This window comes from Cucurbita moschata, unplaced genomic scaffold (genome assembly GCF_002738365.1).
Source record: "Cucurbita moschata cultivar Rifu unplaced genomic scaffold, Cmos_1.0 Cmo_Scf00010, whole genome shotgun sequence".
Lineage (NCBI taxonomy): Eukaryota > Viridiplantae > Streptophyta > Magnoliopsida > Cucurbitales > Cucurbitaceae > Cucurbita > Cucurbita moschata.
Genome location: NW_019268526.1, coordinates 3,613,286 through 3,639,987, shown reverse-complemented (window position 1 = coordinate 3,639,987; position 26,702 = coordinate 3,613,286). Strand labels below are relative to the sequence as shown.

At 35.0% G+C, this 26,702-nt stretch overlaps 4 protein-coding genes and 1 non-coding gene across 12 annotated transcripts; 3 read left to right on the top strand and 2 right to left on the bottom strand.

The window, feature by feature from the left end:
- Positions 1 to 558: 558 nt before the first annotated feature.
- Positions 559 to 6,907, bottom strand: LOC111448793 (probable NOT transcription complex subunit VIP2). Of its 3 annotated transcripts, none has more exons than XM_023088543.1 (14): positions 6,751 to 6,907; positions 5,740 to 5,883; positions 5,056 to 5,164; positions 4,804 to 4,973; positions 3,951 to 4,332; positions 3,148 to 3,357; positions 2,951 to 3,046; positions 2,516 to 2,601; positions 2,246 to 2,431; positions 1,553 to 1,975; positions 1,409 to 1,461; positions 1,270 to 1,311; positions 998 to 1,142; positions 559 to 896 (listed from the first exon to the last, which is right to left on the bottom strand). In XM_023088543.1, exons 2-14 carry the CDS (start codon positions 5,755 to 5,757, stop codon positions 837 to 839), a joined length of 1,980 nt encoding a protein of 659 aa, XP_022944311.1. In that variant the 5' UTR covers positions 5,758 to 5,883; positions 6,751 to 6,907; the 3' UTR covers positions 559 to 836. The 3 variants fall into 3 exon arrangements, with proteins under 3 accessions (XP_022944311.1, XP_022944310.1, XP_022944312.1); XM_023088542.1 differs by having other exon boundaries at positions 4,804 to 4,985; positions 6,751 to 6,906; XM_023088544.1 differs by lacking the exon at positions 6,751 to 6,907 and having other exon boundaries at positions 4,804 to 4,985; positions 5,683 to 5,758.
- Positions 5,056 to 5,136, top strand: LOC111449149. Its single transcript, XR_002711546.1, has one exon. It is a non-coding gene; the product is annotated as a small nucleolar RNA snoR35 (small nucleolar RNA).
- Positions 6,908 to 11,166: 4,259 nt separating the features above from the next.
- Positions 11,167 to 14,996, top strand: LOC111448570 (receptor-like protein kinase HERK 1). The gene is made up of 2 exons (XM_023088245.1): positions 11,167 to 14,634; positions 14,715 to 14,996. Exon 1 carries the CDS (start codon positions 11,809 to 11,811, stop codon positions 14,317 to 14,319), a length of 2,511 nt encoding a protein of 836 aa, XP_022944013.1. The 5' UTR covers positions 11,167 to 11,808; the 3' UTR covers positions 14,320 to 14,634; positions 14,715 to 14,996.
- A 1,143-nt stretch (positions 14,997 to 16,139) lies between these two features.
- On the top strand, positions 16,140 to 23,440 carry LOC111448768. Of its 5 annotated transcripts, XM_023088503.1 has the most exons (9): positions 16,140 to 16,695; positions 16,907 to 16,984; positions 17,094 to 17,174; positions 17,342 to 17,496; positions 17,592 to 18,466; positions 18,612 to 18,714; positions 18,816 to 19,013; positions 20,488 to 20,648; positions 23,352 to 23,440. In XM_023088503.1, the coding sequence occupies exons 1-5, from the start codon at positions 16,240 to 16,242 to the stop codon at positions 18,439 to 18,441; spliced, it is 1,620 nt and encodes a 539-aa protein (XP_022944271.1). In that variant the 5' UTR covers positions 16,140 to 16,239; the 3' UTR covers positions 18,442 to 18,466; positions 18,612 to 18,714; positions 18,816 to 19,013; positions 20,488 to 20,648; positions 23,352 to 23,440. The 5 variants fall into 5 exon arrangements, with proteins under 5 accessions (XP_022944271.1, XP_022944272.1, XP_022944270.1 ...); XM_023088504.1 differs by lacking the exon at positions 18,612 to 18,714 and having other exon boundaries at positions 18,825 to 19,013; XM_023088502.1 differs by lacking the exon at positions 18,612 to 18,714.
- On the bottom strand, positions 20,581 to 23,713 carry LOC111448769 (zinc finger protein CONSTANS-like). 2 transcript variants are annotated; one of them, XM_023088506.1, is made up of 4 exons: positions 23,358 to 23,713; positions 22,857 to 23,030; positions 21,697 to 21,768; positions 20,581 to 20,649 (listed from the first exon to the last, which is right to left on the bottom strand). In XM_023088506.1, the coding sequence occupies exons 1-4, from the start codon at positions 23,694 to 23,696 to the stop codon at positions 20,629 to 20,631; spliced, it is 606 nt and encodes a 201-aa protein (XP_022944274.1). In that variant the 5' UTR covers positions 23,697 to 23,713; the 3' UTR covers positions 20,581 to 20,628. The 2 variants fall into 2 exon arrangements, with proteins under 2 accessions (XP_022944274.1, XP_022944273.1); XM_023088505.1 differs by lacking the exon at positions 20,581 to 20,649 and having other exon boundaries at positions 21,335 to 21,768.
- Positions 23,714 to 26,702: the final 2,989 nt, after the last annotated feature.

Sequence of the window (26,702 nt, the reverse complement as noted above, 5' to 3'; positions counted from 1 at the left end):
TTTTTTTTTTTTTTTTTTTTTTTTCAATAACCCTCCAGAGTTTTTGGCATTTGAAAATTTTCTCGGTCGGCGGGTTAACGTGGAAAAAATGTACACTTTTTTTATGGAGACGAAGATTGTACAATCTTCAATTCTTCAACTGCTCACTCAAATTCCCTTAAGACTTATACAAAAGACATGATTTGTACATGTATTATTTTTAACCCTTTTCTTCGCACATAGTTACGCTCCATCGTATCGTATTGAACCTAACTTTATTTATCAATGGGTGACTATTTTGTTGGTCCTGACAAAGTAATGAACAAAAGATTGAACCCATGAGTGTTAATATGAATGCTAAAACTTATAAAACATTATATCAAACGACTGGATACGTCTGTCGTAAGTGGACATAATTGTTTTGTGGCTCATCTTAACTGCAGTGTTCTCAGAAATTTGATCAAATAAACAGTTTCAAAACAAGCTGGAAGAATGAATGGCTTACATTGATTGGCAGGTTGTTCAAACAGGCAACAGCAGGTTCCTAACTTTGGTTGGTTAATAGGAGAGATGTTGGTATCATATGACAGCAGGTTGTACCATAAAAACAAACAAGGAAGCAATAAACCCGTATGCCGAGGATTCAATTCAATGATACCATGTTCAACCTAAGATTGTGGATCTTGTAAAATGACAGGGAAGAAACCACTAAATCGGCTCACTAAAATTACAAGATTGGGCCTAAACGATCGATTGCAATTACCGAGTTACAAAAACATGAATTCTACAAACACAACTAAGGCTTACATGTGAAAATCCACGAATTACCTTTACATTTTCTATATATGTAAAAAGAATCAATGTTGCGGTAGTGCTGGTCTCTTTTCTACCATCTCGTAGTGAAGGACAAAATTATCCTGAAGCAAATGGACGTAACATGAGCAAAATGAGCAATGGGAACGGTGCAACAGAGAGTAGTATAAATAATTTCAATGAAAAGATATTGACAAGTCCAAACCTTGCGGACAGTTTCAAATGTTTGGGGGTCGAAACAGAGGTACGATCCTCGCTCGTGAGTGTTAGTCTTCACAAGTGGTTCCATGTTAGAGACACGAATGAACCAGAATCGTTGTTCTTTGTGATAAAACCAGCCTCTATTGTAACTATTACATAAGATAAAAAAATAAATAAAAAGGGTTGGCACCAGCTCTAAGGAAAAAGTCTATCCATAAATTATTTTCAAGACTTTGGTGAAAATGACTGCACAGTAAGTTAATAATGAGAGCTTACAGTTCATTTGCAGCATACAACTGAGCTTCATCTTTTGGCATGCTGCAGACCAAGATAGAGTAAGGATTATGTAAATGAAAACAAAACTTGAAAAAGGAAAAAGAAAAAAAGAACGTAAGCTTATTTAGATATAGCACACCTGAAAAATATATAAAACAGTGTCTCCAGAGTAAATTTCGAGAAGTATCCTTGCTGCAATTACCAGAAACAAGATCAGTCGACACAACTGTAGGAAGTTTCGCATAGACTAGGAGGGGGATATATGAAAGGTGAAGAACCTCACATGTAGTGTAGGTGGTGGTTTAATAAGATAGCACTGCGGTACATTGAAATCTGGATCACCCTTAGCAGGCTCATCAGACCATGGGGAGCCAAAAGTCTTATGAAGATTCTCTGCTGAATTCAAATTTAAACCTAACGTGGTCAAATCAATTCCCAGTGCGAGGGATGCAAGATCCGGATCACTCAGCCTTATTACACTTAACAAACCAAGTAAACCAAATGGATCGGGAGAAGATTGAGCTGTCTGCATAGATTTAATGCCCTGATCCCTAAATGACTGATTAACACCAGACATACTTTGAAATCGGAATTGAGATTGACCGTGGTGCTGTTGATACTGCTGGATAAGTTGGTCATAACCCATTCCAGAAGCTGAATTAGGAGAGCTCATTGGTCTTAAACCAATACCAGGAGGCCCACTAGACTGAAAAAGAACAAAGAAACGTTGGTGTGAAAAACTTCATCGGAGAAGAGATTTAAGTCATATAGGCCAATAATTGATCTACAAAACATTTACACCCGTTCGATCCTTATAACACATTGGGAATGATCGACCTCAAAAGGTAGAAAACTTCACTTCAGTTAATAAAAACATCAAAGTAGGGCAATAGGTTGATTCCTTGCAACTGCAAAGTAAAAACTAAGATGCAAGGAGTAAAAATAATGCTTCCTTTACATTAAAAGAATTGCATACCTGCTGGTGGTAGGATGCAGTATGTGATGACGGGAATATATCTGATCCGTGCAAATGAAGGAGATCCTGATTATTTGCAGGTGAAAAGGAGACCGTGCTGTTACTAACTGCTGAAGAATGCTGTTGCTGCTGCTGGGGTCGATGTGTATATGTACTCCCTAAGCTAAATCCAGCAGACCTTCCAATCTGAAGATCAAAACAAGAACATTAGAAACGATTACTAGCCCGAAACCTGATAGTCAGCAGAAGAGTGTAAAAAAGTGTTCCCACAGAGAACTGCTGCGACTGCATCATAGGCACAGAATTTTCATGTTGTTCTGTCTGATGCATATCCATGCCATAATCAGCATTCCCACCTGCACAAGATCTAGAACTATAATCAATAATAGAAAATGTTTTATATCTGAAGTGCGCAAAAGGACAATGTAGGTTATGATGAGATGAATTGCTAATCCAGGCTGATGAGAGAAAAACAATTCAGAACCGACCATGAAGTAGCAGCTGAGCTTAATAATTGCAATAGTCTACTTGAATAATAAATTATGAAATTCTACTTAATCGGTTCAGCTATAACTCATGGTCAACTAGAATATTTACAAGCAATAGTTCTCCAAAATTATTGTGTTATTCTTGAAAAAGATTAGAGGGAAAAGCCTAATGAGTTACATGAATGCATCCTGTGGGAAGCAAAAAAGGGATTTGCACCTTTAAATCTAGGTAACGCTGGAAAATCTTCATTCTGAATGCTGAACTCCTGGTTTTGTTGGACAATAGGACTAAGGCCTTGTTTTCTCAGCGAGCCTGAAATGTTTACATGACATTCCTATAGGTCAAAATTGGTGCAGAGAAAACATAATTATTAAAAAATAAATTTTAGACATCAACAATGCCTAGTCACTAACTTAATTGCCCTTGAGGTCCTCCTGCAGAACTTGGACGACTAGTCAACTGAGGGAAATCGTTGATATCAAAAGGAGAATTGTCATTAGCATTCACATCATTCAACATCCCCAGAGAACTCAGACTATTCACACTCTGCATATGGTTTTGGGAAAGGGGACCTCCAGCACTAGGATAAGAATTGCCCAACATAGAAATGACCTGTTGAGATCCTGAAGCAAGAAATGTCATCTACCACAAAACAGCATAGAAAACTTTTAACTACAAGGTAGCATACACATATAAGAGCACTGTAATGAATGCATTTCCATTTATTTTCTGGTCAGTACAGCATCAGAAATAAGATATTTGTCGAACTTAAGTAAAAAAACACAACTTAATCATTAACAATTCATCGCCCGTAAAATTTGTAAGTGCATTTCTGCCAATTGGACTTCTTTTTTGTGACCATGGACTGAGCAGGGGTATTTCATTCCCCATGTTTGTAGCTGCTTGGCAGTTCAATAAAATTCTCTAGTTTCTTATAGAAAATTTTAAAAAAAATATTAAAAATAAAGAAAAATAAGAGCATGAATAAGATAGTACTAGAAAACAAAGTAAAATGAGTAAATAGCTTCCAGATACCGCACATCACTCTTTCAAACAAACCAAATTGATTTATATCTAAGCTAGTATCTAATACCTTGCATTGTAGAGCACAAGTAGTACAAAAGAGAGGTGACAACATTATTATGAATCGTTATACAAGCATTTTTTTTTTATAGGAGAATCATTAGCATTCATTCAGAAATTCAAGGGATTGTACCTTGTGGAAGCACACCACTCATTAAACGGTTTTGTCCTTGCACAGATAAACTTCCAGATCCACTATTAGCACCAAGGTTTAGACGAGAAGCAAGACCAGGTAATGACAATCCCCCACCAGAAGTTATACTCCTTCCTATGTTGCCTCCACTTACCATATTTCCCATTGAAGTTGTGATCCGAGGACCTGAATTTCCCAAAATTGGAGATACACCCAACCCTGGAACAGTATTTCGATTACCAATACCAGCAGAACTAGACAGAATCCCAGGAATAGAACCACCAACTGCATTTGTGCTGCTACTAAATCCAGGATTTCCTACAACACTTATACCTCCTCTATTTGCAACTCCTAAATGCCCATGAGAGCCGCCATGAGACAACTACGGAAGAAAAGAAAACAGTAAAACTGGAGTGGAAGGACATAAACTTACAAGGGTTATGGAAATGAAAAAGATTATAATTTCACCTTCATTGCATCTGAATCTCTTAAAAGATGTCATTTCATGGTTATGTTCGGAAATTCCAATAACAAGTCCAATAATAAAATGTTATGATCCGATAACCTATTTGCAAACTAATTCTCACTCATTCCTTCATCAACAAAGCTATGGAACATCCAAATTCTTCTATAATAATAATTACAATAATATTTCAAAAATAATTGTAGACGAGTGCAATTTTATTTGATAGGCAAAGTGATCAAATATCTAAAATATGTCATTGTGCAACAGCTAAATTTTGGTGAGCACCATAAAGGTGACTATCAAAATTACAGGGAAAACTGATGCTAAGGATCTCAGTCAATAAGGTGGCATTGAATTCTGAATAAATAGCTTGACCTTGAAACATACCTGTGAGAGAGCAACAGGAAGGTTGTTTGATGCAGCATAACGCCCACTGGAAAGTGTTCCAGTAGGTTGCTGCACCCCACCAGATGGAACATTATTAATCGTTGAATTTCTCGAAGCTAGTGCACCTGACATGTTCTGAATATTGAAGCTTCCATGAATGTTATGCAACCCTTGCATAGTTCCTGGAAATTGAGACCTCTAAGTTTCATAAATTTGAATAAAAATATAGAAACTCTAAGAACATGCACCCACCAGAGTGATGAAAAACAGGGGAGGCTGCGCCAGATTGACCAGAAAATGAGGTAGCAAAAGATCGCCCAGCACCATCTGGAACATTCGAAGCTGATCCATTAAGAGATGACTGCAAAGAACAAAACTTCGGCAATAAACAAACCCTGTTTTCTTGTACAATTTTAAATTTCACACAGACAATTTTGCAGTCTAAGTATAATGCATCAACATAAAAAGGGGAAGAACATATATCATTTACAACAGTACGTCATAATAAGTTAACAAATGTTGCTGATAGTTATAAACTTAAGATTAAATCAACCCAAGTCAACTAGAAATCCAATAAGAATGAGGAATTCAATTAAAATGGAATTTCAGCAATCAAAAGAATAACATTCTTATCTAACAAGAAAGTCTTGAACCAATTACAACTAAAATACTACATGAAATGTAAATTAAATTTAACAAAACAAAAAGAATTCCCCCCACCCACCACCACACACATGATACACCAAGGTTAAGAATTACTTTGCTTCTGAAATTACTATAATTTCTGTGAACTATTAGATGCAATGACTAGTGCACAGAATCAGATAAGCAATGAGAGTATCTGCAATAAACTTAAAGAGAAATTGTATGTAACTCAACTCCATACACGTCCCAATGCAATCATAGACATATAGAAACGTAGATAGCTGACAATACATTAAGTAAACCCGACATGGCATGCGGTGGGTGTAAAAAGAACTATGCAAATTTCATTCCTTCGTCAAAACAGCTGTTGTTCCAGCTTTGGGGAGCCAGAAGATAGAAAAGCTATTTGAAAGCCTTATTGCTAACGATAACAGCCTGAAAATAAAAGTACGATAAACAAAAGTAAGCCCAGAAGTAAGATAAAGAAAAAATATAAGAATAAACCCAACGTGGCTGCAGAGTCTGTAAAATAAGAAAAACAAGGAGTGCATATATGATTCAGAAATATAACCGTTCCCTTGTAGAACACAAGTAGAAGTCCAGGCAGCTTCTGAAACTGAGATGTCCAGTGAAAGAAGTGGAATCCATACGAAAAATATTAGATCCAAAGCTTCATAAGAAAACCTTAGGTTTAACCTGAATGAAGGCCTGTAAATCTACGAAAAGTAACGTGCAACTGACTCGAAGTCATAAGGTAACCTATCAGTAGCTCCACAGGAATTGCGGGCCTAAAAGCGGCCTACAACATGGATAATCTTGAGAATCTTCCATACAAGAAATATATGATAATGCCGTCTATATGCGGAAATGACCAACTGTTCAAAAGTGCATGTTCAGAAGCTCCAAAAGAGCTACAGGAAGTTCCAGATATAGATATAGTTATACGACTCAGTCAGTGGACGATTCTCCCATGTCTAGGCGAAAACAAAAAATTGAAAAAGAAATCAAACCAATAAATGCTGAAATGCTTCTGGACTGATTCTTCTAAAACCAAAAGCAGTTTCAACTACTTCGGACTAAAGAATCCATCCAAGTAGAACAAGAAACGACACGAACTTTGGAAGAATGTCCTGAAACCCTAGGATGGATCGGGATTGATAGATGAACAGAAGATATGTCCAACAGTGAAGACGACGAAGAAAAGATGTTGAAGTGGCGCGAGCGAGAGAAGATCGGAGATCAAACTCACTACAAATGGAAATGACTAAATCTCAATCATAGAAATCAGCGATGGAAAGTTACCTGAATAACAGATCGGCGAGATGCCTGGTTGAGAAACAAAGATCTTGCGTGCCCTAAACAAGAAGATGAAGAAAAAGAGAATAACAGAGAAAGAAGAGGAACAAAATTGCCGGAGTGATGATATTTGAAGGGTAATAAAAGTCAGGTGCGACCCAGCAGACCAGCCTTCGCTCCTCCCTCAATTTTATTTTATTTTTTCCACCTTTTCATTTTTTTAGACTAAGATTTGAGGCTAATAAAATTATCTCTAAATGACATATTTATTTTTAAAATACTCCTAATTTTTTTAAAAAAAAAATCAATAATATTTATAAATTTTCAAAAAAAATCTCTAAAATATTTTCCAATTAGTTTTAAATTTTTTTAATAAGTTTAAAATGAAGTTTTTTAAAACTTAAAAGGGTAATTTTTAAATACTTTTAAAAAAAATGTATTTTTAAAACTTTTTAAATTTTAATAATATTTTTTATGTAAAAATAAATGTATTTTTTTTAATTTTTTTAGAAAAATTAAAGATATTATAAAATAAATTAATTATATTTAATTTTTAAAATATGACATTTATAATTTTAATTATTTAACTAACTATTTATACCTTTATTATAATCGTTTACTTGAGAATGCTGTTAATTTAATTGCTAAATAAACTAAAAAATTATTTACAAATTAATCAAATTAAATTAAAGAAAGTTTATATAATTTTATAATATACTTCATCATTTAGTTTAGTTTTTAAAATATAAGTTATACTAAATAGTTATAATTAAAAATTTATATGATTTGATTAAATTCATTTATTCTATGTAATTATAAGATCTATTACAAAATAAACTAAAAATATATAAAATTTACCAATGAAAAATAAATTAAATTTTAATTAGTTAAAATTATTTTATTAATTTGACATTAAAATATAATAATTGATCGTGGTTAATTATCTGAAATTAAATAATATAATAAAATTGTTTAAAATTATTTATTTATATAAAATTCTTATAACATTTATAACACCGTCACATTTATTTGATTAATAGACAATATTTTTCAAATATTATAAACAAAACGTTTTATCTGTTTCTTTGGGTAACATACATTTTTTACGAGACATTATAAATAAAACTTTTTATTTATTTTCTATTGAACTTGTGATACGAGGACTTGCAATTCCCAAAATCGGGGATACACTCAATCTTGAAACAACATTCCGACTACCAATATCACCAAAAGTAGAACACCGCCAATTACATTTGTGCACCTACTAAATCCAGCTGAACTTTGAAACATGCTTGAGAATGAACAACAAGAAAATTATAAAGAAACATAAAAGGTCAATATTTGTTTGGTTGTTTCTATCTCGACTCAGATATTGAAGAAAAGTGGATTTGTGTGTAACTAACTCCAAACCGTACATGAGACGAGTTTCTGCCTCGTATAGCTCGGCTTGACGACAGGAGAGGTCAAGATGGTTTGGAGTTCAAGCGCATCGAGCTCAAACTCTTTCCCTCAATGGGACATGGATCTCGAATCCTCTTCTCCTATAAAGTGAAGGAGAGAAGCCGAAGCTTGAGCATGATATAGTGAAGAGCTTAAGTTCACGCGTGATTTACAAATCATACTTTTACGTACAATTTTATTGATATAAGACTTTTTTTAAAAATTAAAAGCAAATGTACTAGAGTTTATGTTTTATTATATAATTGTCGAAGAAAAAGAGATAATCATATAATATTATTGTTTTTATTAACTTATTTTTGTTTGAATAAGTATATTGAAAATTTCATATATATATATATATATAAGTAATTTATGTTATATTTTAAAATATATACTACTTTATAGGTGGCTAGAGGAATTTAATTTCAATAACAATATATTCCTCTAATTTTATTTATTTATTATTATTTTAAATTCCATTGTAATTAATTAATCCATACATAAACCCTAAAAACGTAATGTGGCCAGCTGGCTTTGACAAATTGTGTATTAAAAAAGATTTAATGGAAGTCTTTATTTCAACTACCAAAGGGCGACAGGTGGCGAGCAGCCGCAAGCAATTGTGTTTGAAAGCGTAATAAATAATAGAGAAACGCGTCATAAATTGCCCCGTCAACCACGTTATCCATACATATTATTTCCTAATTTCTATTTAAATAATTTATGCTAAATTAATAAAATTACATCCCAAATTTATATTTACTTAAAAAATATCCGTAAACTAAAAAAAATTAATATTTTGAATTTTTAAAATATTATATTTAAAAAATACATATGAAATTTTAAATACAATATCAGTCTTCTTTATTTTTATAAATAAAAGTCTGTAATACATGGATGAAAATTGTATATCGACACCTCATAGATTATTTTTCAATTTTTTTAATTATTATAATAATATAGTCAATTTGTATTTCAACCAAAAATTTACTTACTTCCTTTTTGCTTGCTTTTTGCTTGGGTTAAAAAATAGGCAAACAAAATCTTAAATTTTATCTCTAAGTTATTATGTTTTCTTTCTACTTAAGTTGAGTGTTATTATTACTGCTCTAAAGTAATTTTCAAATTACATTTATTTTCTCGTTTTTAATTATTATTTTTATTTCAAAATTTTCGTATAATTTAAATATTTATTAGATATCATAAATATAGTCAATATTCAACTCAGATGTTAGAGGTTGAATTCTCGATTCCATATTTTTTAACAAAAAAAAATATTATTCCTTTATTTTAAATGAATTATTGTACTTGTGTTTATAATAATTATTATTACTTATATTACACTTCCGACAGCATATTTAACTGCCTTGTTACAAAATTCCTGCCCGTTAGCTAATATTTGTCGATAAAAACAACTTTTTTTTAAATTATTGATGATTTATTGTGCTAGCTTGTCCTCACAACAAAATGCATAATTGATTAGCTTTACTATATATTTCAATGATATTATTGTTCGAGCAGGATTTGAAATCCAAATTTACCACATGATGTTCTCTGACATTCACGTACCATACAGTCACGTTACTTCTAATTTTAAGAACGAACGCTATCTCAAAAAACTAACACGGATCATTTTAGCACGTTTTTGTCCTCACTCACAAGTTTGTTAGAAACAAAATTCAGAAGGTTACTGAACATAGTAACTTTTACTTATTTTTAATTATTTTATATTTAGGATCGCTCGCGTTTGAATGTAGTATTAGTTCATTCATGTATTCCTTATTTACTCGGGTGTCACAGATTACGTATTACATATATGGTTTATTACTTTCAATAAAATAAATAAATTACATAATATGAAGTGTGAATAGATCTGAAAATATTATTACTCAAGTAAACAATACAGGGTTAAAAAAATAAAAAATAGATACAAGATACAATTAATACCTACGAATAAGAAAAATATAAACTAACTAAATTTTGAGAATGAAATAAAATATACTACTACTCAAGTCATAGAAGAAAAATATTAAATGATTACGAATATTTAAGGTATATTTCATAATTAATATATTCTCTAAATATTAATTGATTAGAAATATCTTGATTAATTTATTACAGTACATTCTGACATTAATAATATTTTTATTCAATAAACTACTAAAAACAGACCAACTACTAAAATAACATACCAATTATTGAACGGTGAGAAAATTTGCATTTGACTAACTGTGACATATTTTGATTGGTCAACGCTTTGTTAACTTGAAATATAAGCCAACCCAGTAGAGTGAATTCGAAAAAGCTAGATTCTTCTTATTTGGCATTTTTTTTTCTCCCTAAAAAAAAAAAACTTTCATATCTATAAAATAAGAAGAAAGCATTTATACATTCCTTAAATAAACATCCATCATTTATATACTCTTTATAAAGCCGTTCAACCAGACGTAAATTTTACTCTTCAAATAAAGATATTATACCAATAAAGGAAATTCGAAAATAAAAAATACATTATATATTTTAATACAACAAATATAAGCTTAAATTACACCTTCTGAAATTTATTTATATATATATATATATATTAAATTTTAGATTTTGTATTTAATATGTCCAAAAAATTAATATTTTCTAATAAATCATATAATTCCATAAGATAATAAAAAAAAAGACAATTACACGTGGCTAGAGCTTAAATTAACAAATTCTTTATTGGTTGAATTATAATCAATTATTGTATTGTATATAAATAAAAGAAACTAAAGATATATTTTAGTATTTTAAATTTAATTTAAAAAGTTTTTAAATTAATTTTGTATTAATACTTGTGAGTGGACTCGGACTCGGACCCAAAAAACCCGAAATCCATGTGCTAACTGACGACTGCCTCGTGATGGACGGCTCAAACTTCGTTCCACCTGTGCTCCAATTTATTTATTTATTTTTAATTTCATGGAATCGAATAAATGCGAATAATAAACTTTTCACATTTCGTCAATGGGTTCTGTTCTTTTGTGGCGTTTTCTTGCTGGATTCAAACCAGTTTACCCAACTCTGAAACTTGCTCTTTCTGTTACTTTTGAATCCCGCCATTAAAGCCCAACTGTTCTTCCTCCTCGAAGTTTCTTCTCCGTTTAGCATCCATTTTCCCCTTGATTTTACCTTTTTACAAGTTCTATCTCGAGATGAACTTGATGATTTTGAGTTTTGCCAGAAGAATTCAGCTGTCAGTCCGCGTTCTAGCCCCCTTTTGACTGTGTGATCATTTGATCGTTCTTTTGTTTTTTTGTTGCTTTGCTCTGATTGCATGTAATGGAACTGTATCTGTGCGCTTTTAAAGCTGTCTTCAACTTCATCCCGGTTGGCGCTTTTTGAGATTTATTGTACTTTGCTTCCCTGTTTGCCTCAAATTTGCCTCCTGCTCGGGATATAAATCTGGTTCTATCACTGTTTGGATCTCTGATGATAAAGAAAGTGCTAATTTCTCGGTCGTTTTCATGGATTCTGATTGAACAAACATTCGACTGATTGTTTTTCATCATAAACCCTAGTTTTTCAAAAGTTGCTTCGAATCAGGTTTTGTTTGTGATTCTGTTTCTTGATTAGCTCTAGAAACTTGTAGCGATGGATTGTAGAAGAAGATTTGGATTACTGTTCTGGATTTTGTTCATTTCGTTGCTGCCGTGCATTTCTTGTTTGTTTAATCCGGTAGATAATTATCTTATTGACTGTGGATCGCCGGCTAATGTATCTGTGGGTAATCGTGTTTTCATGGCCGATAATTTGGTCTCCAAGTTGCTTTCCACCCCAAAAGTCATTCTGGCTAATACGTCTTCAGTACCTGCCAGTTCTTCTAATGATTCGTCGCTGTTTGGAACGGCTAGAATCTTCACTGGATCATCAAAATTCAAGTTTCCAATTACGGCTGGAAGGCACTGGATCCGTCTCTATTTCTATCCATTTGTGTTTCCTGGCTTCAATATGAGTGCTGCAAATTTTAGTGTTTCGACCCAAAATTTTGTTCTGCTGCGAGATTTAGTTGCTGTGAAGAATCCTGTGGTCAAAGAGTTCTCTGTTAACGTAGCTTCAGATACTCTTGAAGTTATATTTACTCCTGTTAATGGCTCCTTTGCATATGTGAATGCCATTGAAGTTACTTCTGTTCCTGACATTCTCATCACTGATGAAGCCAGTTTGTTAGAACCGTCTGGTAAATTCGACGGGCTATCTGCTCTGGCATATGAGACAGTTGCTAGGGTTAATATGGGTGGGCCAAAGGTTTCTCCAGATAATGATCCTCTCGCGCGGAGTTGGGTTCCTGATGAGAGCTTTCTAGTTAATAAGAATTCTGCAATAAGTTTCTCTAACATTGCAGCTGTTAAATACAGTGATGATGGGGCAGCTCCAGAGATTGCTCCAAATGTTGTCTACGGTACCCTAACCGAGATGAACTCGAAGGATGATCCAAGCAGTAATTTCAATGTGACATGGCGATTTAAAGTGGACCCGGAGTTTCAGTACCTTGTTCGGTTTCACTTCTGTGACATTGTGAGCAAAGCTCTACACCAACTTTATTTCAATGTTTACGTTGACTCATGGTTGGTCGCTCGGGATTTAGATCTTAGTATTCCTCTTAACAATGCTCTGGGCACTCCTTACTATATGGACGCTGTTACAGGATTGATCAAGAATGACATACTTCTTGTGAGCATTGGCCCAGCAAATTTAGCCAATGTGTATCCAAATGCCATTCTAAATGGTCTGGAAATCATGAAAATGAACAACTCAGTTGGCAGTCTTAGTGGGGAAGACTCTGTAATTAGTTTTCTGAACTCGACTTCTTCCAATAAGCACATCGGCGTGATTGTGGGCGTAACCGTTGGTGCATTTGTTGCAGCTATGTTGGTCGCTGTTCTGTTTATACTGAACAGACGAAGAAGAAAGGGAATGCATCAAGCTCCATCAAAAACATGGATTTCGATATCGACGGCTGGAGGAATGTCACACACTATGGGAAGTAAATACTCAAATGGCACTATCACAAGTGCTGCTTCCAACTATGGATATCGTATACCGTTCGCAACAGTTCAAGAGGCTACAAATAACTTCGATGAGAGCTGGGTTATTGGTATTGGAGGGTTTGGGAAAGTATACAAAGGAGTTTTGAATGATGGCACCAAAGTTGCTGTGAAGAGGGGTAACCCACGTTCCCAACAAGGACTGGCAGAGTTTCAAACTGAAATCGAGATGCTATCACAGTTCCGTCATCGTCATCTTGTATCGTTGATTGGGTACTGCGATGAGAGGAATGAGATGATACTGATTTATGAATATATGGAGCAGGGGACCCTGAAGAGCCATCTATATGGTTCTGATTTCCCTAGTTTGAGCTGGAAGGAGAGATTAGAGGTCTGCATTGGAGCCGCTAGAGGACTTCATTACCTCCACACTGGTTATGCTAAACCAGTTATTCATCGTGATGTCAAGTCTGCTAATATTTTACTCGATGAAACGCTCATGGCAAAGGTCGCTGACTTCGGTCTTTCAAAGACAGGGCCTGAAATTGACCAAACCCATGTTAGTACGGCCGTGAAAGGAAGTTTCGGATACCTCGATCCCGAATATTTCAGGAGGCAACAACTGACTGAGAAATCAGATGTTTATTCTTTTGGAGTTGTGCTGTTTGAAGTCCTTTGTGCAAGACCTGTCATAGATCCAACCCTTCCAAGAGAAATGGTAAACTTAGCTGAATGGGCAATGAAATGGCAGAAGAAAGGGCAGTTGGACCAAATCATTGATCCTACTCTAGTGGGAAAAATTAGACCAACTTCTCTTAGGAAGTTTGGAGAAACTGCTGAAAAATGCTTGGCTGACTATGGAGTCGACAGGCCATCTATGGGAGACGTATTATGGAACTTGGAGTATGCACTTCAGCTACAAGAAGCAGTCGTTGAAGTCGATCCTGAAGATAACAGTACAAATATGATCGGTGAGCTCTCTCCACAGATTAACAATTTCAACGACGTTGAGGCAGGTGTTTCCGCTACACGGTTTGACATTCCGGGTGTGGATGATCTCTCGGGAGTCTCCATGAGTAGGGTGTTCTCTCAGCTGGTGAAGTCTGAAGGTAGATGACCGATGTTTCTGCAGCGTTAGGCCATTGTGTCGATTCTTCATACTCGATTTAATCCATTCCCCATGGACCACTTTCAACCCCATAAAAGAATAATAGCCTTGAATTGGTCCGACGCAGCTGAATATGAGGCGTTCTGTATACACCAGGCGACGATGTAGGCAGGTCCTTTTAAACAATGTCAAACTACATGTAACATATTGGGTTCTTTTCTTGTACAAAAGGGGTTTTATGCAGGCGAGTCTTTGCAATATCCATCAAACATGTTACTTCTTTAACGAACAAGGTAGTTCGATTGCGATTTGCATCACTTCATCGTAAGTATTCGTTTTTTTTCGCTGTTACGTGTTTGTCTAGAATCATTGAGACATCTAGTCTTATAATGTTTCTTGGTTAGTTGAGCATCCTGGCAATGTCAATGACCTTGGTGTGTCATTCTTTTCTGAATTTCCCTATCTCCGTTTGGGAGCGGTGGGAGCGGTGTCGAGGCGCTTTGTCGTGTATGTGTTTAGCTCTGAACCTCTTTTTGTTGGAGCATGTTTTTGCTGCAATTTATAGGTAAATTCTTCATCTGGGCATTGTTTTCTTTGTGATACCTTGAATATTTCAACTCTGTAATGAACAGCCATGCATTCCTGTCTTCAACTTTCAATGCATCTTAATTGCTGTTATTGGTTGATCCAAGCCACTCGATTTCTTTCCAGTATTTATTTAGCATATGGTATAAATTCGTATGATATCTTATTGTGATGATTGTTTGGTTTTAAGATTTGGTTCGACAAATGATTAATATAATTTACAATTTAAACACATTATTTGTTCTTAGGATAGTGAAATATTTATGAGGATGAACGGGATTACTCTATCCTTAAATAGTTATCCGTTCAGGATTATTCTCGAGCATATTACTTTTAACTAGTCAACCCTTCTTCTCGAGCATATTACTTTTAACTAGTCAACCCTTCTTCACTAGAGAACACCCTCTATTTGATAAGCTCAACCATAGTTCACTATATGACTATGCCATTGAGACAATGATATAGCTAAGTCGTGGACATGATTCTAATACTACTGTTAGGGACTCTAGAACCATTGTAACAGCCCAAGGTTCGAAGGGGTGGATTGTGAGATCCCGCATCGATTGGGGAGGGGAACGAGTGTCAACGAGGATGTTAGGCCTTAAAGAGGGGTGGATTGTGAGATCCCACGTCGGTTGGAGAGGGGAATGAAACATTCCTTTTAAAGGTGTGGAAACATCTCCCTAGCGGTTTTAAAAACCTTGAGGGGTATCACTAAAGGAAAGCTCAAATAAGACAATATCTGCTAGCGATGGGTTTGAGTTGTTACAACCATCAACATATACTTACCCGAATATCACGTGATGTAAGTTAACCGTTAACCATTTCCTGAATCAAATGAGCGTATGAGATCGTTCAAAACCAAACCAAGTTTTGTTATAAAATTGAATTTACTATTTTAACCCTTGTTTACATTTTAAAATCCGGTATTAATACTAATAATTAGTTCAATTTTCATTGTGATAACCGGAGAACATTATGGAGAATGATACTTACGATCTTCATATTTGATTCATTAAATAATAATAATAAGCAAATTCTTTTAATAAACTTTGTTTATCAGTGGGAATTTCGGGCCGGGCTTTTTCTTGCTAGCTGGATCTCTTCAGGCCCAATCTTACAGACATTGCGTCATCTTTTTGGGCTTAAACTCTGAACGTGGGCCCTATGTTGGCCCAATTAGACAGTTCTGGGTAGCCCGGCAATCGAGTTTCGAGTTTCGTTCCCGCCGTTAAACCCCTCGTCTATCCCCTTTTTCACAGAGTTACAGAGCTCTACAAAGTTTCAGTCTCCTTTCTGCTTCAACACTGTGCTTCTTCAATACAAAGCTCTTTCATCATCGCCATGCGTTTCTTCGACCTCAACATACCTTACGATGAGCATTCATCATCATCATCATCATCATCATCATCATCATCATCTTCGTCTTCTTCTTCAAGTAGGAATCGCATCAGGATTGTGGCCAAACTCATGGAGCTCGGCTACTCTGGTATCGCCTACAACCGTACAATCAAAGGAGTGATGTCCGATCGAGACCGTTGTTCTATTCCCCTCCTCAACGTTTCATCTCTTCACAGTATCCTTCCATCGTTCTCCGCCTCCGTAGAGTTCCACCGGGATCTCCTCGGCGTCCCACGGTCCTCTCGTTTCCGGCAGTACACGCGTCTTACTATTTCTGTTAACAGTTTGCACGAGGTTATGGCTGTCAATTCTGACAACCTTATTCTGAAGACCTACGATTTGATTGCTGTGAAGCCTCTTAATCAGTATTCTTTCGAGCAGGCTTGCGAGAAATTGGAGGTATGTCGGATTTACCTGTGTATATATTTTATTATGTAGCTACAAAATTTAGCATTTTTTGGATTATTCAATGATCTTGTTTGGCGTGGAGAGATATTAGTGATTGCATAAGTTAGTAATTCTAGTTGCAACCTCTTTACTAATTCGAACTTATCATTTTTGCATTGGTCTGCACAATATGGTCATATTAACTGTGTTTTTCATCACGTAGATAGATATAATTGCCATTGATTTTGCGGAGAAACTGCCTTTCAGTTTGAAGCAAGGTCCGATTAAATCTGCAATTCAGGTTTGTCAATCATTAATCTTTCGTTTTTTGATATACTTGTGGTCATAAATAAATGTATCATAATTAGTGATTGAGTTTTACCTTCTGGCCATTTTCTTTTTTATCGCAGCGTGGAGTTTACTTCGAAATCATGTACTCTGATCTCCTTTCCGATGTTCATGATAGGAGGCAAACGATATCCGCTGCTAAGGTGAAATGAAAGTTTGTAGTGTCACGCATCGTAGATTGTTGTAGTGGACCAGTGGTCTACTAGAAATTTTATGTTCTGATATCTTGTTTTTGTTAATATATTGAATTTCTTTCTTAGTGTGAATGAACACGTCTTATCATCTGTGCTTTAGCCTGTTGAACTTTCAGATCTTGGTGGATTGGACTAAAGGAAAGAATCTCATATTATCCAGTGCTGCCCCCTCTGTAAATGAAATCAGAGGACCTTACGATGTCGCAAACTTGTCATCATTGCTGGGTGTCTCTATGGAATGCGCAAAAGCTGCTGTTTCAAAGAACAGTAGGTATGAGTGCTTTAAAAGAATAATTAAAAGAGATGTTGTAATTTGAAAAAGTACAAATTTATATTTACATATTTTTCATGTGTACTGCATTTCAGGAGTCTTATAGCTAATGCTCTAAAGAGAAAACAATTCTACAAGGAAACCATTCCAGTTGAAAGGATATCAGCAGATGATAAATTAGATCTGAATGACCCTTTGTCAGCGGATTTGTTCAAATGGGATCCTATATCAGGTGGTGAAGGTGATTTTTTATTGGATGATATAGCAAAATCTTTTGCTGCCTCTAATGAAAAATTGAGAGGTGCGAAAGCCATTGACGACATGCCACCACAAGGTTTTCTAGTCAAGAATGTAATATCAGGCTCTAAGGAAAAACTGTTGTTGAATGAGAAAGGCAAAAGCACTGTTGAAGAAATTGCGCAGCCAAAGACCTCAAAGATGGAAGAACCTATTGAAATGGACATTGATAACGTGCAATTGAAAAACCCACTACCCAGTAGCGAGTTAAGTGCAGTATCAGCAAATGAGCTTCTGAATTCTCCTACATCTACCAGAGATGTATCAGCTGTAGTTTTCGGAAATGACAGAAAAGAAACTTCTAAAATGGAGGCTGTTGATTTTCATCAGTATGAATATGGTCTAAAAAGTTCTGATATATTGACTGGTTCAGAAAATATGTTGAGGGACAAAACTTCTACTAATTTGGTTTCAGAAAATCAAAAGAATGTGATAATGGACGGTACATTTACAGCTGAAGAATGTTTACTTGATGCAAGACTTGGGAAGCCTGGGGATGTGGCAATGGCTGATTGTCATGTTTCTCCTCTTGGTTTGAAAGATGATCATTTGATCTCGATTAGACAACAAACATCTGAGGTGTTAATGGAAGAGCAGAAAAGTGGAGAAGCTGATCCAGAGATCACACAACCACCTTCCGATCAGTAGTGTATATCTGGTGTGTTGTCAACAGGTACCTAACTCCCATCGAGATATCAGACATGGAAGCTTGTTTGTTATCCTCCCCTTTCAGCCTTTGTTCTTCTGATTTGGATACTTGAGTATATTTTCTTCACTATAGTATTCATATTAAAGTGTCAACATTAATATTCAACTAGGAGCCGCCAAACAATTGACATATATGCAACAAACAAGCTCACTTCTTCACTGTAACCCCACAAAATATTATCAGTTTGGGATATACCAACTGAAACCTCCATGGTGATTGAACTTCGTTTTGTTTTCCTATTTAATTCCGTGAACTATGAAAACTGAATCAACTGAAACCTTCAATTGCTTGATTTTATTTTTTTTGAAACTAGTAAAAGCAGGGAAATGCCCGTCGAAACGGAGAAGACATCATCCAATGTCAAAGCTTTCGCTTGGGGTTAATCAACCCTCTGGCCTTCAAGAAAGCCCGTGAAACGTATACAGAGAAGTAGTGATCAAAACGGAGGAGACATCACCCAGTGCTATTGCTTCCGTTCAAGCGCTCAATCGATCTGCTAGCCTTCAAGAAGGTCCGCAAAACTAAATGCTAGCAGTTATCTATTCTTAGGTTTTATTTATCTTGATTGATACCATTTATTCTTGTTTATAATACTTGGGTATGCATATCGCACCTATTAATCTCAAATGATTTTTTTTTATTGATATCGAGTATGAAAAAGTTGTCCCTTTTTTTCCTTTCGAAGAATGCATGAGGGCGTTCGGGTAAAGTTAGATATGCATATTTGGACTAGTTTTATTAGTCTATCACTTGGTTTTAGAATATTTGATGCTTGAGAAGTCGTAGGTCATTTACTATTTTAAAGGTTATAGATGTTTTATGAACTTGATTGTTTCTAGTTCTGGACCTCCATTTAAATTAGATCTTAAGTGAGAGGGGTGTGTAGTGTAAACGATCATTAAAGGACCTTTTTAGAAAGTCAATGTCTTATTCATTGAATAAAGCTCCAGTTGGCATGGTCAAAGTCCATTCAACAGCAAGTAACCTACTCTTATTCACTGACCTTAGTTAATACGTAACTATAAATATTCGCCATGATGAGGACTCAAGCTTCTATCATTTATCACCAAAGAATTTCAACTTGCGTTCTCTAAACCAATTGGGGTTTTGTCCATTTCAGCATCAAAACAATATTGTAAATTCCATTCAAATTCACCCTCTTCCCATTTGGGTCTGTTAGTTCAAAGGAATGCCGTAGGGTTCAAGTCTACTTTAACTATTCCATTTAGGATAGGAGCACAACATGTCTTTCTTTTTATCTTTTTTCTTGGTATGATTTTTATTTTAGGAAGACCATTATATTGTAGTTTTTTTAGTGAAATTGGAACTAATAGTATAATTTTGAGGAGTGTTAAATAAATTTGAAAGTTACAGTTAAAAACATCATTACCATCAAGGCCCGTTATTATTATTATTATTTTTTCGTTTGGAAAGATGTGAGATCCCATATTGGTTGGGGAGAGAAACAAAACCTTCCCTTATAAATGTGTGGAAGTCTCTTTCTAGTAGACGCGTTTTAAAATCGTGAGGCTAATAACGATATGTAATGGGGCCAAAGTAGGTAATATCTGCTAGCGATGGGCTTGGGCTGTTATACATGGTATCAGAGCTGGATACCGAATGGTATGCCAGCAAGGACGCTAAGGCCCTCAAAGAGGTGGATTGTAAGATCTCACATTGGTTGGAAAGAGGAGCGAAACATTCCTTATAAGGGTATGAAAATCTCTCTTTAGTAGACGCGTTTTTAAATTATGAGGCTGACGACGATACGTACCGAACCAATTCTAACAATATCTACTAATGGTAGGTTTATTACCGGTGATGATTTTACTTTTATTTTTATTTACGTTTATTAACAATAGTCAAAAGTTTTCTGCCATTTATGTTAGCATATGCATATCTTAATTACCATAATTTGGAAGTAGACTTGGTTAAAGGCATACATAGCTCCATTCTTGCAATTTTTAAAAATCCTTTTGTAGCAGAAGAAGCCATGGCTAAGCCAGAGAAGTTGGGGCTCATCATCAGTCTAATGAACCAACCAATTGACCCACCAGGGGATCCAAACTGTAGGAGGCTTGGAATTCCATGAATCTTCCCCACTGCTTGTAAAGCCGCAAAGCACTTCATTGGTGGCAACACACATGTGAGTAGTTTATATGCTTATGAACAGCTAATAAATCAGCCAATTTATGTTATTTTAATTTAGAACTACATGCATAGTTAGAAGGACAACCAGTACGAATTAAGAACCTTTTCTAAAAGTGGCTGGAAGTGCTTTTAAGTATATTTAGAGTACTTCTAATTACATTAAAAAGCTTTTTCTTTTTAAGTTAAATTAATAAAAGTATTTAGCATTATTATTTTATTTCAAAAATACCTTGAAACTAACACCCTTTTACCTTTATAAAGAAAACTTTCTAGCGATATTTCATAGATTATCTACTAATGTTTTAATGTTATTTTAGAAAGTTCATGAGTACTTTTGAAACGTAGGAATAACGGTAATGAATACTTTTTACACCATTTTGAAAGTTCTAAGGTATTTTTGAGAAGTATCCATGGTTTCTGACCAAAACTTTAGGGATATTGTTATTAATTTAGTTTTTTTTTTATATTTTAAATATTCTATTGCATGAATTGGTGGAAAGGAATGGTGTGGTGAGTAAGCTAGAGCTTAGATTCTGAAGACTGCGACTGTCACCAAACTAAGTTGCAATCCATTTTGTAGTGAGAGTGACTGAAATTCTCCACCTTTTTGACTTATCTTTAGCCCTTATCCCCCGAGCACCCAAACAGAGCTCGAATCAGTTCCAAAAATGGCTCAATCTTTACACACCAATCAATGTCAAATCCTTTTCACAAAAAGATGAAAAGGAGTTCCATTCTTCATTCTTATTACAAAAAACAAACCTTTTTATTTACATCCCAAATACGAAACAAACAGAGAACCTCAAATTAGTAAATATAGAGCTCTCACGCAAGTGAATGGCAGGTCAAAATGGAAGAGGCCTATTGGAACTAGAATTACATTATTATTGTTGTTTTTGTGTGAGATTTCATGGAATTAGGTTTGCAGAAGAATATGCATCAATGAAATACTTAATCCAATTTTCACCACCATTATTTGCCTCTTCCTCTTCTTCTTCTTCCTTTTGCCCATGACTCCACTGCATTGGACAATTCTTCGCAACGTTGTCGTTGTACCTTGCGAATCGTCCTCTGATCCGTGGTCGACTATCGGCTAGCGATTTCCTACAAGCATACTTTAACCACACTCATATATTAGTGTGAATTACTTTAACACTACCCATGTAATCTATGGATATAAATAGAGAACTTTTACCCAATTTAGGGTAGGTGGGGTGGTTTTAGCAAATATTTTCATGGTATCATAACCCATCCAGTTTAGCAATCCTGATCATTTCTTCACCGGCTTCTAAATCCTCTTCTCATCTACTTCCTAACACTCTAATCCATTTGATCATCCTCAAGCTTTCTTCGTCAAATTATCTTATTTGGAAAAACCAACTTCTCCTTCTCATTGAGAGTCGGGACATGTTGGATTACGTTGATGGAACTCTAGTTTCACCACCTCACTTTGAACCAGCAACCTCCTCAACACTCATTTGGTGTGGAAAGTAGCCCATCAACGACTTTCCTGTCTCCTCTCTCAACGAGGAAGTCATTGTTATTGTGGTTGGTCTCTTCATTGCCCGTGACGTTTGGTTCATGTTAGAGATTACGTTTAGCCATAATTCGAAAGTACACTTGTTCCTTCGTGGACTCAAATCAATTTCTCAACCTTTTCTACTGCTCAAATGGCTATGATACCACGAGAATATTTGCTAAAACCATCACACCTAAACGGTACTAAAAGTTCTCTATTTATAATCATTTACAGAATAAAAGGAAGTGAAGAGAGCATTAAATGGATACACGATATTAGCCTATGATCAAAAGTCAAATATGATACATATGACAAAACGCAATTGTAGGCTAAAGATATTAGCCTATAATCAAGGGTCAAATATCATATTATTGAAAAGACACCAGAGAATTTGATCATCTCATTTCTTGGACTACTTTTAGGATGATTTTAAATTATGGCTTTTCCATCGTTACCTTCCAAATATTGAAACGACCTTTTAACCTTTAAAGTGAGAGAGAGATCGATGTGACAAAAGCAAAAAAATCATGATAATTATAATACGAAAGTAACAACAATTTTAGCTTATAGTTGTTGGCATATAGAATCTAGGAAACAATATGTAGGCAGAATAATATTGTGTAGAATTAATTAATCCATAATTTCAAGTAGGATAGATAAAGAATAGGAGAGAGAAGACTTTACCTTGATCTTCTTGTTGAAGTTCCTCTGGTTTCTTTTGCTCTTATATCTTTCAATCCTTTCCTTCTTCTCTTCTGGACTGTATCTGCAAGCTCTGCTTAGCCCTTCAATGGTGATGCTACTTTCGCATGAAACTGGACTCTCTGCTCTCTGCTTATTCCTCTGCCATCCCCATTCCTGAACTCATTATTCAAACCCCATTTAATAATATCATATATATACATATATATATATATATATATATTTTTTTTTTTTTTAATCATCCTTTGCATGGAGGTTACCTATGATTATAGCAGCCAGCTTAGAACATGTTCGGAACGGTACAAACGTAACATTTTGAATGAACTAAATCGAAATTGTTGGATGTGATCTTTACATTTTTCACTATAAGTGTGTGAATCTTCGTAATAGTATGATATCATATGCTTTAAACATGAGCTCTCAAAATGCTTAGTATGAAGGTAGTGCCCCTTATCATTAATCATTCATTTTTGTAAGTCTCACCTTAAAATCACCGGCCGGGAAGAGCGGCCGGCTGACAAGACTCTCGGCTGCAGGGGGCGGTGGCGATGACGATGACGAAGAAAAGGTGCGGTGGAGAAGATTATTGGTTGTTTGGAGAGAAGGGTTAAGGAGGCCAAAAGATTGGTCTAATAAAAATCTATTAGTTGGTCGACGAAATGTTAGGGGTTGCGGCGGAGAAGTCGGTGAACCGTCGCCACAACTGTTGGAAACTTCAGAGTTCCAAAGCTTGATAGAGGAATCGGGCAGCCAGTCAAAATCAACGCTTGCGAGGTCGGCGGAGGAATGCGAGACGGCGGAAAGAAACGGGGAGAAGGCCATGGAGGACGGCGGCGCGTGAAGAATATGAAAGGATCCGATCAGGGGGCACGTGAGAAGAGGGAAGAGGAAGCTCGGGAGAGTTGGAGAATGCAAATGCAGCATTGAGGGACTACTTATCCATGCGAGTTCGGATGATGACGTGGAATATGACGCCACGTTTTTTTTTTTTTTTTCATTTATTCATTTTGGAAAAAGCACGCAACTTTAAAATCGCTGACTCGTTTACTGTTATTATTTAGAAAAAAAAATCTCTGTTTGTTATAGAAAATACTCCATTTTCTTCCAAATTATTAAATAATATTGCCGACAATTTTATATTATTAAATTTGTGAAAGAGAAATTTAAAAATATTTGAAACAAATAATTTTTATTTTATTTTTGATATTTACATAAACTAAAATAATTATATTATCTTAAATACTTATTTTGTCCACTATTTCCTTTAAATATATATAAGAAAAATATTCGAAATTATGACTTCTCAGACAGTAAAAATATGGCTAAAAATGTCTAACTTTTATATTATATTTTAATTATCGAATGAGTATAGTTCATATTATATTTTAATTATCGACATGAGTATAGTTCAATTAGTTAAAATGTATAATATCAATTATCAACATGAGTACAGTTCAATGAGTTAAAATACAGAATATCAATCATCAACATGAATATAGTTTAATTAATTAAAATATAGAATATCAATCATCAACCTGAGTATAGTTCAATTAATTAAAATATAAAATATCGTTAAAAGTTTTAATTCCCACTATATTTATATCGTTAAAAGTTTTAATTCCCACTATATTTGGAAAAATAATACCTGATGAATTCATCGGAACCTCACCCAATTAAATTAAATATTAATTTTCAAACATGATTAAAACAATACTAGAAAGAGACCAAATATAGTTTGAAATTAGGGAGAAAAATAAAGGACATTTATTTATTTATTTATTCTCCAAGGGAAGTAAGAAGGATGTAGCAAGTGGGTCCATCATATCTTCTACTTCTACAATTGTCACTTTCAAAAAAATTGGGCATTTGCTAAGGAAGTGGGCTCGCTAACGTTTCGTTCATCCGTTGGTCTAAAACTACTTACCCTTTGCCTCAAGAATCCACTCTGTTAACTCATTTCCATTTCAATGAACAGCAAAAATTGGGGGAAAAAATGGATACTTTTATGCTTGGAAAGATGAAAGATGGGTGGTGGGGTTGTGGTGGATGCATCAAAGCTCGAAGCTTTAGGCCAAAAATGGAGGACCCAATGGCTCTAAAAGGCTCTCTTTATGATTCAAAGCTGGAAAATAAGGCTGCAGAACAGTAAAGGGCACTTCCATCCATGGGGGCCTCAAAAGCTTCAGAAAAAATTTCTTCTCCTCCAACTAATATGTTCGAAAGGCAATCTTGGAGATGCCCATATTATCAGGATTATTAATGGGCAAAAAAAGAGGTCATTTTGATATGATTTAACGAGGGGGGGCATATTAGAGAGATGCCCATATTTATATATATGTGGGTATGATTTAATTTAAGTTGGACGTTGAGGAACCGTGTGGGTTTTCCACATCGAAGGGTCATTTCCCAAAAAGGACCAAAGTTCAGTTCAAAGGCGAAAGGGCAAGTTGAAGAATAACCCATAAAGATAAGGCGAAGGCATAATGTATTGAGAGTCTTTGTCATTTAAAGGAGGAGGAGAAGAACTCAATGCTTTTCAAAGTTCAATCAAAATTTTGAAGACTTTCAATAATAGTATACCATTATGAGTATATGTAGGTATGGATGGCATCAAAGAATATGGAGGACTTGGAGTTCATCACTATTTTGAATAACACTTAAGTTCAATCGAGTTGGTATGAAATGATTGAATTTGATATCTATTTGATTTATTATCTCTAACGTTTTAAAAGAATCGTGATTAATGACCGACTCTATAGACTCTAATTTACTTAGTTGATTTGAAGAAATAGTTAGTTTGATGGCCTTTCTTTTTGTTGATTAGACTGTCTCCTTTCTTCTTCTCCTCCTCCGACAAATACCCCATCGACTATCGTTATTGTTCGTGAATGAGAGGTTCTTCATTCATGAAAGACCCTTGTTGAACAAAGGATCTCCTAGTAAAGGTGATTTTAGATCTATAACATAATTCCAAATTGCAAGGATTTTGGCATCATTCTACCTCTCCCTAATTGAGCTTCCCCCTCGATGACTCAAAAACTTCTTTTTCTTTCTAATCCAAACATCTAACTTTAGAAGAATAAGATATATTTTAACTAGTTAATATATGTTGGATTGCTTAGAAGAACTGACCTACAAGATGTTGGATTGCTTAGAAGAACTGACCTACAAGAAAATGAGAGAGAAATGAGAAATGGGAAAGAGGGAATTATATAAAACTTGCAGGCTGGGGCATCTTAAATATATTTCAGATTTGCATGGAACTGGTGTGTCCCCCAACTAGGGAGTGGAAGCTAGGTTGAATTGCATAAAGGGGGTTCTAGGACCTATTTGGTTGCAGGAAAACAAGATTTCTAACATCATATTTGATGCCTTGGATGTGCTTAGAACAGAGCTCTATGAAGTCTAGAAGGAAAATAATGAATTTCTAATGGAACAAATATACAACAGCAAGAGAACTCACCTACAAGAATCTTCCAATCTCATCAAAACAGAGAAGATAAAATCGTGTACCGAGAAAATATAGTTTGAAATGACTTTTCAAGTGTTTAAAAACACATAAAAAATAATCCCAAACGGGCACTAATTGTGTTTTGATTATCCTTCCAAACGCCAGTCCGTCATTTCATGTTTTACTTGATGTGGCTGACGATGAGAATCTACAGCTTCTCATCTTTCACTTTGCAGCTTAAATACAACCAACAAGCATGGGAGCAAAAGAATTTCTTTTCTACATCTAAATTAATAAATATGTAGAAGACCAACCAAATTTATGAAATTGGCCCGTTTTCTCATTTACACTTCGGAAAAAAAAAAAAAAAAAAAAAA